Genomic DNA, 12,196 nt, shown 5'->3' on the forward strand with positions numbered 1-12,196 from the left:
TACAACAGCAGCCTTTATTTAGTTCACAATCCCGCAAGTTGGCAATTTAGTCTGGGCTCAGCCAGGCGGTTGTTCTGGTCTTAGCAAGGTCCTCTCCTGTGGCTGTGGTCGCCTAAGGGTTGGCTTTGCTGATCTTCGCAGAGCATCCTCACCTGGCTGAGGTCTCAGCTGAGACAACTGGGCTGACTCACTCTGATCCAGGTGGGCGCCCATCCTCCAGCATGCTGGCCCGTGCCTTTTCTCATGATGGAGGCAGATATCCTGAGAAAGAGTCAAACACACTAGCCCTCCTAAAGCCTGGACTGGGGACCTGATAGACCATCACTTCCACTACATCCTACTGAACAATGCCAGTCCCAAGGCCAGTTCATAGTTCAGATTCAGAGGGTGGGGGAAATACTCTGCCCCTCAATGGGAAAAGCTGAGTGTCACATAGTGGGAGGTGAGGATACAGAGAAGGAAGGATAACTGTGGCCGATTTGGCAATCCACCGCACCAGTCGGGCATTATAAAGATCAGGGTCCACCCAGATTAGATCACTTTAACATCTAATAGAATTTATGTCTGATGTAGCTAGGAGCTTCTAAGTTTGGATGGAAATTTGGGATGTCACTAATTCCCTCTGCCACGCCCTCTTCCCCCATTTCTTCGACATCTTCTTGGCCGCGACATCAATGTGGCAGTGGGTGACATTCCCATGCTCTGTCTCCTGAGAGGTGAGAATGGCATCAATTGGCTCCCACCCAGGGGTTTTCAGAAGGCAGAACTTGAGCAAATGAGAAACAAACTCCAAGTGTGCCCCTGGGGTCTATGGTGTTTGTGCCAAGACCATGTTTGTTCTCCAGGATGTCTGCTTTGCTCACAGCTAGGTCTGGATTGTGGGCCCATTCCCAAGTCCACCCTACAGCCTGATCTGGGGTGGGGGTGGAGGGAGAGTTCAGGGAAGATCCTGGGGCCTCTTCCTCCTGGAAACTTCCTGGGATGGTAGTTGGGGACATCCCTCTATGCTGTCACCTTGTTTTGTTGCCTCCCAACACTTTCTACGATGGGAATGTGTCCCTGATTTATGTATATACTTATGGTCTGTGTCTCTCTATAGGATGCCAGGAGTTTGTCTTTGATCCCCAGCCCTCTGATGCTGAGTGACGAAGAGGTACCCCCGGCCACATGCCAGAGCTCAAAGTGCATGAACTGGAGCTGGTCGGGATGATGGGAGGCGGCTTCCCGAAGCGATCCTACAGCAGATGCTGACCAACAAAAGGATCCCACGGCCTCCCTAGCACTGGAGTTTATGCCTCCCGCACCGGGGCCGGCTCAAGAAGAACTGCTTGAAGTTTTTCTCGTAGGTGGGCAGGCTCTCTTTGAAGCAGTACGTAGATTGCTTGTCACACTCGCAGGCCCCCAGCCCACAGAGGCAGCTGACACTGGGACCCAGGGCACATTCACCTGCAGAGAGACAGAGGGTCACTGGGAGCTCCCAGCTCACTCCCTAGGTTTGGGTCTAAGGTTTGGGAGAACAGAGAGCTTGCTGTAAGGGGCCAGATGTTGAAAACAGAAAAGGAAGGTCACTTGGAGTCCTTTTCCTTTGTCCGCAAGGCCTGATCACACCTGGACATGTCACAAGTACTGGCATAAGGAGCCACCTACAAGAAAACAGGAGAAGTAGGGGAGCGTGGGCTGCATGGAGAGGTGCCCTGAGTTAGTGCCCCTGGGTAGCGGGCAGGTGTGGGAGCCATTTCCTCAGAACTCATTTCAGATTTCCCACCACCTGCTTGGCATCTCATGTGGATGCCTCAGTCGCCAACAACTTACGACGTCCGAAAGGGAATTCATGATGTGAGTGCTCCCTCCACCCACCAAGCCTGTCCTGCAGCCACACTCCCGGCTCCGTGAATGGCACCACCTCCTACTCAAGCCAGAAAACGAGCAGCCAACCCTGAGCCCTCCCCGCTTTGACTTTTCACACCCAGTCCACCCGCACACCCCACTGACTTCTCTCTGTTTAAAATACTTCACACTCTGCCCTCTTCTCTCCATTTTTCTCTGCCAGCACCGCAATCCCCGTCCTCACTGGCTCTTCCTCCCTAATGGAAGGAAATAAACAGGTGCCTTCTCCAAATGTAACCTGAATTAGGTTTGCTCCCTCCTTAAAGCTCTGCTGTGGGTTCCCACTGTTTGGGGAAGACACCTCAAATCCATGCCACAGACTCCAAAGCAGGCTTGCCATGATCTGGCCCCCACCAAACTGTCCCTCCTCATTGTCCATCACTTGGCCACCTTCGCTCTTGTCCAGGCATGCCGGCCTCTGTAGGTTACATGTAGGTTCCTCTATCTTGTCCCAGGGCCTTTGCACGTGCTGTCCTCTTTGTCTGAAACAGTTCTCTCCAGGATGTTCAAGGGGCTGGATCCATTCCACATTTTGGGTCTTGGTCAAATTTGTCCTCGTCCAAGAGGCTTTCCCTGAACACCCGACGCAAGGCTCTCTTCAGCCACTCTCTCTCGCCTCCCTGTTGATTTCATCCGCTGGACAGTCGTAACTGGTGCTTCTCATTCATTTACTTGCTTGTGCCTGTCCCTTCTCAGCAGAGTGTGAGCTGTGCGAGGCTGTGACTTTGTCTGTCTGTCCGTCGCAGTACCCCCAGCATGCAGAACAAATGCCAGCGCATAGTAGGTGCTCAACAAACAGTCACTGAATAAATGAATGAAGCCTCCATGGGCCTTTGAGATGAAGTGTCTTCCCTTTGGCCAATGCCACTAGACAAGCATCTTTTATTAGTGGTCAGAGCTGCAATGCTGTGTGTTTGCAAGAGAGAGAGAGAGACCTAAGGCACAGAGATTTGTGACATCTCCCTCTTTATAGATAACTCCACCCAGTTCCACTCTCTTTTGAGGGTTGAGTGAGAAAGGGAGGCAGCCAGATGCCCTGGTTTGTCGAGTCTGGGCAAGTTAGCGTCAGTATCCTAATGTCTAAAATGGTGATAAAAAATAATAGTGTCAAAAGCAAGTAAGTGTCCTCTTCCCAGGGTTGCGAGGGTTCCCGTCGTTGCTGGCAGATGAAGCGGCTGGGTGCGCTGGGCACAGAGAGAGTGCTGTGTGAATGCCTACTATTAGGACGATGGCATGCCCTTAGCTTCACGGGTAGGACAAAGAAGACTCCTCTTAAGTGGGAACAAGTGGGGGGCTATACTCGGGGCCTCGCTCCCTCTTCAAGGTCCACATTTCCTACAGGAGCTGTCCTCCCCCGTCTCCCTGGACATATGAGTTCTCGAGAGATGCAGACACCCACCCCACGCCTCAGCGCCACCTCTTCATTCACCCTCATGACAGGCTGTGCCAGGGACGTCCCCACCTCTGGTTCTCCATTCCCACTGCGCCCACTGTGCCTGCCACCTGGACCACCTTTGCCCTCACATGCCCCCTTCCCCATCTGCGAAAATCCTGCAAGATCCAACAAGCCCCAGAACCCCCAGGAACTCCCTAAAGAGCCCCAGCTCATATCCATGTCTAGGTCTGTCACCTCGGCTGTACCCAGAGCGTCCTTTGCTTCCGTCCCTGGGCAGCCACGGCATTCTGCAGGGGCCCACTTGGTCCATGGCTGGTCCTCTCAGGGGAGGAGGCCTACTTGGGCACAGGGCCCAGCCCATTCAACCTCACTGTCCCCGGAGAAGAGCCTGGTGTCACATGCTGTCACTCACCCAGGTGCTGTGTCTCTGGAAACCTGAGTTGAGACACTTTCTCTCCCTGCCTCGGCCCCCTCCTCTCCCTTTCCTCTCTTCTTTCCCATCTCTCCTTTCTTCCATCTCGGTTCTGCAAACCTCCCCTTCCTTTCTCTCACACCCTTCTCCCACTCTTGCTTTGTCTTCCAATCCTTTCCAAAGCATGGAGTATAATCTCTCCTGACACTCAGTTCTGCTTCTAAAGGCCTGCCCAGTCCCAGGGCTGTCTGGAAGTGACCTTGAGTGGTCTGTGACTGTGGACTGCCATCTGTGCAGGCACCTCACAGCCGTGGGGGGGATCAGGACTGCCGTGGCCCGCAGGAAGAGACAGCCCTCGGCCAAGAAAGGCCACCTCCGGAAGCCATCCTTTCAAAAATAAGCCTCAATCCAGACCCTGCGTCTTCCAATTTACAGATGGGGAAACTGAGGCATGAAAACTGGAACTGACAATTTAGGATATTCTTTCTCAATCCATGAAAACGCGCTTCCACCAATGAGACAAAGCGAGGTCTGTGTTCCTGCCTAGGGCTAACCCGGACCGCCTGCCAGGCCTCTACCTGTCTGCATGCCAGGCCTCTGTGCTGGCCTCCGAGTCCTCTCCTGTCTCCCAGTCCCCTCCCTGGGTGCTTGTTTGGCTGCAGGGCTTTAAGGACCACCGACGACTCTTCTGTTCCCACACCAGCCCAGACGGCTCCCTTGAACTCTAGATGTCCACTTGACTTCCCTCTTGGCGTCTGACATGCGTCTCAAACCCCACTTGGATCACGACAAGCCCTCGCTGTGTTTTCATAGCCTGCTCTTCCCCCATCGGCACGGGCCCAGAGGATGCTGCCGTTATCCACGCTGCTCAGGCAGAGAACCTCGGGCTCAGCCTCCCTGCCCTTCCCACCCCACATGGAATGCATCAGCAGGTCCTGCCAATTTACCTCCAAAACACACCCAGCACCTGACACCGCTCCCCACCTCCACGCCATCACCCTCGTCCACGCAGTGGTGACTTCTCCCCACTCATGGTTCCCCCTTTTTTCCTTGCTCCCCAACTTCTCTGCAGTAGCCACAGTGAGCTCTCTAAAGCAAAATTAGTGCAGATCACTCCCTGTTTCAAAGGATCCAACAGCATCCCCTGTAATTAAAGCAGAAAGCGGGCTCCTCACTCTGTCCCCCGGCCCTGCAGGACTCGTCCCTGTCCAAGGTCCACCCTCATTTCCCCTCCTTCCTGTCTCCTCTGTGCCCACCACAGTGGCTAAATATCACCTCCTTAGAGAAGCCTTCCTCAGCCACTTAAAGTAGCCATCCTCCCTTCCCCCCGCCTCCGTCTTCCTTTACCTTGATGCCCTATTTTAAATGCTTCATAGCACTTGTCACCACCCGAACGTGTCTTTACTTCTGAATATTTTATGACCTGTCTCCCTCCTTAGACGCAAGCTCCTTCTGGGCAGGGAGTCTGCCTTATCCTCGCAGATCTCCAGCCCTGCGCACGCAGTCAACGCGCCATCGCTGCCTGCTGCCACCTCACTGGCTGGACCTCTGCCCGCTGTGGGGCAGTAAAAGGAGCCCCGTCCCAGGAAGCAGGAAGCCAGGCTCTGGGTCCAGACCTGCTGCCTGCACCCTCCAGGATCTCAGGAGCTTCTCTCCAAGGCTGCTCCTCAGCTTTCCAATGGGGATGAGGACACCTGCACGGACTGTGGTCTCTCATTTATTAGGATGGGCCTGGTCTTGGGCTAGAATCTGGGGGTAGAGGTCTGAGTGAGCAGACCCCACATGGCACAGCTCCAGGGGCATCCTTCCCTGTGGGCTCTGAGAATGAGCACCTTCAAACAAGACAGGCTATCCCTGCTCTCCTGGAACCCACATTCTGTTGGGGAGGGGGGTGGTGCACAAGTAAACAAGGTAATTTCAGGTGGAGGCCACCACTAGGAGAGAAAACTGGTGATGTGTCAGCGAGTGCAAGTGCTGTGAGGAATAAATCCAGTAGCAAAGGAGGAAGATCTGGGCAAACAACAAAGTCCACTGGTTACCAGATTCGCCTCACCCCCTTCCGCAGAGGGAGACGCCGCTGTGGGCGGCAACCCGGCCCCTGCCTCCCTCCCACAGCCAGGCTCCTCCCCTCACAACATATGTGGGCCTGTGTGGGTGGAGGGGGCTGTCACCACTGGCTGATCCAACAGTCCCTTGCAAATGCCAAGTACTTATGTAAGCCCACTCACAGGAGAGATAATCACCTCCCTGATTGCCGGAGGGCAGCCTTCCTCACCAGGCAAATTGGCCAGAGGGCTCAGTTTACAGGCCTATCTCTGCACTGATCTCCCAGTGACATTTAGAGAGGTGGACAGACCAAGTTGTTTTTCTCCTTTCCCTCCCTTGCTCACCAACTGCATCCCAGAGCAGCCACTGGTTGCTAGGCAACCTGTGACTGGGCTTGGGTGCAGGATTTCAGAACCGGGGAGGCAATTAACCCTTGCAGGGGAGCTCTTTGAACTTCAGTGTAACTGGGGTGGGGGTGGGGAGCTTTTCTCCTATGAGGGGGCCTGGCTTGAGCTCAAGGAGAAGCAAGTGCAGAGATGCTTCAAAGAAATGGCTCCATGGTAATAAGGAAAATCCCAGTGCTTTTGCACAAAGTAAAAGGGAGAAGAAAACTTCGATGTGAAAAGCAAGCTCGGCTGCTAAAAGGAAGGGCATTACCTAAGCACCTGCTATGGGCCAGGGCCTTTAGTTGGGTTCCTTTCGTCAATCCTTACAGCAACCTCATGATGTGGGTACTATTATCTCCCTTTTACAGATGAGGAGCCTAAGGCCCAGGTGGTTTTGCAAGTATCCAGCTAGAAGGGGTGAAGCCAAGATTCAAACCCAGCTCTGCCCAACTCCAAAGCATTGCTCTCTTTGGGCCTCTTAGCAGGGTACCTAGAGCTAGGACAGAAGGATCTGGGGCAATGCAGAGGAGCAAACTCCATCTGCCTTTCTTTGTCCCCCTGGGCCGCGGCTGAGCATCCTAATGAGTGCTGCAGACATTAAGGTTGGCATTTGTGTGAGTCCTCCAACCAAGTGCACCCCGTCACCCTCCCGACAGCCCCCTGCCACTGCGGAGTGTGGCGTGAGGCAGGAGCACCAGCTCTGGGGTCAGAGGACCTGGGTCCGAAGCCCAGCTTTTCTCTCCCTGGCTGTATGATCTTGGCATCTCATTTAACCTCTCTGAGCCTCAGGGTCCTCCTCAATAATGGGGAGAAGAATGCCCACTTCAAAGGCTTGTCATGGGGGTCCCAGGTGTTGGCACAGATGCTCACAACCCACAGCTATTATTATGACACCTATTTTGTGGACAAAGAGACCGAGGTGCAGAACACACCGGCCAGGCAGTGTGTTCCAGAGCGCTGGAAAGGCTCCAGATGAGCACGGTCCTATCTTGCCAGTTACTTGGGTCAAGCCTGTCCCCTATCTGGGCCTCAGTCTCCCTGTTGTTACAAAGAAGGGTTAGTCTGGATGATTGCTAAGGGTGCCTTAGGTTCTGGAAAACACCAAGAGAGCAGGGCCCCAGGCTGCCTTGTTCAGTGCCCCTGGTCCCTGGCACAGCACTGGCCCTGGAAGGGCACCCACTGGGTGCTCAGGCATTACTGCACAAGTGGATGAATGTGCCTGAGTCTCCCGTAAGGTCTCAGCACCTAATAGCAGCAGACTCAGGATTAGAACCCAGATCACCCAGCTCTCGGCCCTATTCCAGGGATCAGGGCCTTGGCAAGGTGGGGTGAGGATGACAGGGGGTCTGCCTGGGACTCACTGGCTGGGTCAGCTGAGGAAAGGGGAAGCTGATACCCTGGTGGTGGCAGAGAAGCGTCCCTGCATGCTAATCCCCCGAGCAGGGCCCTGGCCTCTGGGAGCCTCATCAAGTTGCAGAAGTGACTGTCACTGCCGCTCAGCAGGGGCTGTCCAGCTCCCAGCCCCTACCTGCACCTTCTGCCACCTCTCTGCACGTGCCAAGCAGAGAACATGTCACCACCTGCTGTTCCAGCCTCTGTTCCAGGTCACACTCCTCCATCTCCTCTATCTCCTGGGGTCCTGGGTGGTGGCTCCGACCCTCAATGGGAAGTGAAGAGGTTGATAATGGAGCCACTCCAGGCACCATGCCCAGGTCAGCCCTTGTGGGCACAGCCAGCCCACAGGAGCCGAGGGCGGAGGCTCGGTCTGGGCCTGGGATTGATGTGTGTGACGGTCTTTGTACCTATAGAAGTTCCACTCCCCATTCAGAGCACCTTGTCCCTCTTCCTTGGTCCCCATGCTTCACAGAGACATCAGAGGAGAGAGCTTCTTGAGTATATTTTCTCTAAAACACCTGCCTTTCCAATCACTTAAGATGACACTTACAGGACAAATGTAAGATCAAGGTGAAAAGAGGTGAGGAGAAACCAGTAAGAAGAAAGCAAGACCATGAGCCAGCCTCAGAAAAGAGTCGGGGGGGGGGGCATCTTTGTGTTGTGCCCCCTCCCTTACCAACCAGCAGCCGGCTTGCCCCACATCTCAGAGGTGGGGCCTGTTGGGGGAGCAGGCACTTGGTCTGGCCTCCAGAGGGCATCAGAAGCCAAGCAAACAATACTCTGGGGCCCACCTCCTCTGCACCCTACCCCATTGCCCTTTCGCCGGGCTCTGATTTCTTCCCATCTCCTGGACGTGACCTTGGGGCCTCAAAAAAGAGACACTTTGCTTTAGGCCTGAGGGCGGTCATGGCCAGACAGCTCCAACACTGGAAGTCCCCCTGAGCTCACATGGAAAAAGGGGGCTCTCTGCCCACTGGCAGTGTGCCTGGGGGCAGGAGGCTCTGGGGGCCAAGAAGCAGACGAGCTGCAGCTGGCCCACCCGAGGCAGGGGCCTGAGCCTCCAGCCCACCGCATCTCAGGTCTCAGCACGGGGACTGGGGAGACTGCACAGTGTCCTTGGTCCATCTTGGTGTGTTCTGAGCCAGAACCCAGGTTGGGGACGCAGGGGAGACCTGGGTCTGAGCGCTGAGCACCCCGTATAATGGGGGAGATGAGGACAAGGGAGGCAGCGGTCTCCTGACCCTGGGAGGAGACACGAGCTTCAAGGCACATCACAGCTGTGAATACACACGCATTGGGACCAAAGGGGCTCCTGCTGCTCCGCTGGCCGAGGAGGAAGAGAGTGGCGCACTCCCAGGGGAGGTCAAACCGCCGACTCCGCTGGAAGGAGCGGCACTCCCCAGGAGTCCTGACTCAGGCTCTCAAGCGTGCAGCTCTTTAGACAGAACCGGCCCTGCCCACATCCCACCCTGGCGGCCCCGGAACATCTCCCCGGATATCAGGGCCACTCCCCCCGTGCTGGACATTCAGTACTTGCCTGCCCTTGTTCTTTGTTCTCTTCCTTGAATGCTCTTGATGACATGTGAATTCCCCTCCTCACCCCGTCCTATGTACTTTTGTGTCCCCCAGGGTCCCTGTCACAGTGCTTGGCATGCAATCACCCTTAACAAACATTTGCTCAACTGAAAGGCAGCAGAGCTGCTTTGTTAGCGCATGACAGACAGAAGGAAGACTCTAGTTCCCAGCAGCAACAGTTGCCAAGTGAAGCTGCAAATCCAGCACAATCTCAAGTCAACAAAAGTTTATTGAGCATGTACTGCAAGCACCGGCTTCGAGCTCCTATGGGGTGCTGGGTGCAGCTGTGGAGAGGGGCCACCAGGGGGAGCCACAGCAAGGACTCCCAGGAAGCTCTGGTTCTCGGCATTGCCGCTGCTTGCCATCTCAAAGCACTTGGAAAAATCTCATTCCCTAAAGGAACTGTGGGTCCACGAGGAGGCAGATGTTAGGGGGAGGCTCAGGTTCAAAGACATTCCCCACAGAGAGACTACTCACAGACCACGGTGCTGTTGGCGACGTGGAACTGGTAGCTGTTCAGCAGGGGCTGGCAGCCGATCTGCTTCAGCTTCTCGTAGCAGCAGTCATGCACCAGGCAGCACCTGGGGGTCACAGCAGAGGGGGCGGGGCTGTACCATGGGCGGGCCTTGGGGAGCCGGCTGGAGGACCAGGGTGGAAAGGACTCACCTGCGTCCTCCCCTGGATGAGAAGGCGTGGGAAGCAGGGAGGTAAATGAATGACAATACTAAAAACACTATTAATAACCACTCACATTTAGTGCGCCCTGTCCAGTACCTATGTCACTAGATCCTCTCAGTAACCCTATGAAGTGCAACCACTGTCCCCATTTCATAGGGGAGGAAATGAGACTCAGATGTGAATTCCCCAAAAGTACACAGCTGGAAACTGACAGACGCAGGCTTCCACTTCAGGTCTGTGTACTCGTTCATTCACTTAATGACTTTTTACTGAGCACCTACTACATGCCAGGCACTGTGACAGTCTCTGAAGAGACAGCTGTCAGCAAAAACACATAATGCTTCGGTTCTTGCTCTCGTGGCGCTCAGAGTGACGGGATGGGGGCGGAGGCAGGAGGGAAGAACATTTGAGGGAAGGAAACAGCTCGGGAATGGCCTTGGCTCATTTCTTCAACTAGCGTACAAGGGGCAGGAATGCAGACACCTGGCGCTGGACTCTAAGACACAGAAAAGAAAAGGCTTCTGGCTGATGCCCTTGGCCAGATGCTCAGTCCTCCCCCTCCCTGTGCCCATCTGCAAGCAGGCTCTCTGCCATCTGTCATCTTTGGCTAACTGTGTTAAATTCCTCATCTGCCTTTGAACTTGAACAGGGGAGGCACAGAGCATCAAAGGGCCTTGACGTTAAAACAAGCAAATTCTTGTTCAAACCCCGACTCTGCCACAGAGTCGTCGCTGCATGTCTTTCGGCTTCGCTGCTTGGGTTTTGTGGGTCCTCCCTGTTGTTTCCTTGTTACAACAAGGATGGCACACTGCCCCGGTCACACGTGGTGAGGATTGAATGATGTCCCATGTGCAAATCACCAATCCCAGGGCTCGGCACATGACGGGCATTTTGTTAGTGTCAGGTCCCCTCCAGGGCTCTGGGCCCTTCCAGCTGGAACATTCCAGATCTCAGGAGCCCAACCCAGAGAAATCAAGCTCTAGGAGTGATACTTCAGGCCCATGGGGACATATTTATCCTCTCTAGGTTTAAAGTGGCAAAGAACATTTTGTTTCTTACTTCTTCCAATGAAATGGCTTGCAGGCCCCCCCATTTCCGGCCTCCCAGACCCTCCCCAGATCACACCAAACTCTGTTTTTCCAGGAACTCACTTTCCCTGACCCCCATCCTTGGAGTAGGCCTGGCAGCCAGACTTGGGCCGTGTGACCTCACCCAGATGGGTGACTTTCCCAGCTGGGCCACTCGGATTCTCTCTCCTGGAATACGGAATTAGGGCTGTGAGACAGTGGGTCAGTCTTGCTGCGCCCGTACTCCTAACAACTGGGGAGCTGAGAGAAGACCACATTTGTCGTGAGAATTGAAAGTGTTTCTAGAGCTCTGAGCCCGCTGACTTCACCATTTGCGAGGCCTGGCACAAAATGAAAAGATAAGAAGGTGCGGGCGCCAGGAATGCTGGTCCCACGCAGCTGCACAGGCCACACGTTCAGAGACTCAGCCCTGGTCTTAGGCTCCTCGAGACCTCCCTCCAGCTCCCATTCAGTTTCTGCTCAGGTTCACCTGAATTGGTTTCTGTTACTTGCAATGCAAGAGTCCTGATACATCCCCTCTCTTCAAACATGGGTTTCAATGCAAAGCACATGATAGGAGGCCTTGGAGCCTCGGCACTCACCTGTCAGTGTCATCCACAGGGGTCCCTTTGCCTCCTAGCCCGCAGTAGCAGCCATATCCGTAATAGGAGAAGAAGGCACTCCGCCCCGTGATGTGCTTGACCATCCTTTGAAACTGCCAGAAGCTGCCGTGGCTGAGGGCTATCACTGCCAACAAGGAAATCAGGGAGAAGACAGAGCGCCGTGAGAGCCCTGCCGTTGTGGTGTTTCGCGTCGGCAATGCCCCGCGTGCCGGGACTAGGGAGCCCCTGCGCGAGGTGCGTCAGCAGGCTGGGATCGCCGGCCCCTCTCGTGGAGAAGGACCTAGGATCAGATCCACCGCGTCACACAGCTAGTTTCTTGCTAGTCCAGGATGAGAAGCCAGTTTCCGTGAGGTTCAGAACAACCCCGTCAACTGCAATCTTCCCCGAAGTAAAAACCCACCAGGCCAGGCAGAAACTCCCGCGGGTCTGACATTCGGCATGAACGGGGCAAGTTCAAAGCCAGAAATGCCAGGCCCTACAGATATCATAGGGCATTAACAGTCTCACAGATGACACCAAATACTTCAGAGGCAGAAAAGATGACCTCAGTCTGTTTTCTTAAGGGCAAACACACATGGGTCCAGCAATTTTTACTTTTAAAAAATGCTTCAAGTGTGGGGGAAACGTGTGTGGGTGTGGTTTGCTACAGCGTTGTGATATCGAATAACTGGGAACTACCCACCTATCCACTGGCGGGGGATTATAACTAAATGATGTCTTGGAAACAGCCT

The 12,196-nt window shown here is 54.7% G+C and overlaps 1 protein-coding gene across 2 annotated transcripts in view; it reads right to left on the reverse strand.

Moving 5' to 3' along the window:
- PLA2G2C (phospholipase A2 group IIC) overlaps positions 1 to 12,196 on the reverse strand; it is a 19,487-nt gene continuing 7,291 nt past the window's right edge. For both annotated transcript variants that reach the window (XM_045190763.2, XM_045190762.2), the window contains exons 4-6: positions 11,445 to 11,589; positions 9,575 to 9,678; positions 1 to 1,446 (exon numbers count right to left, since the gene is read on the reverse strand). In XM_045190763.2, the coding sequence (XP_045046698.2) occupies positions 1,277 to 1,446; positions 9,575 to 9,678; positions 11,445 to 11,589 (419 nt within the window). In that variant the 3' untranslated portion in view covers positions 1 to 1,276. The remainder of the gene's footprint in view (positions 1,447 to 9,574; positions 9,679 to 11,444; positions 11,590 to 12,196) is intronic.

The sequence above is a fragment of the Desmodus rotundus genome, chromosome 3 (genome assembly GCF_022682495.2).
Source record: "Desmodus rotundus isolate HL8 chromosome 3, HLdesRot8A.1, whole genome shotgun sequence".
Lineage (NCBI taxonomy): Eukaryota > Metazoa > Chordata > Mammalia > Chiroptera > Phyllostomidae > Desmodus > Desmodus rotundus.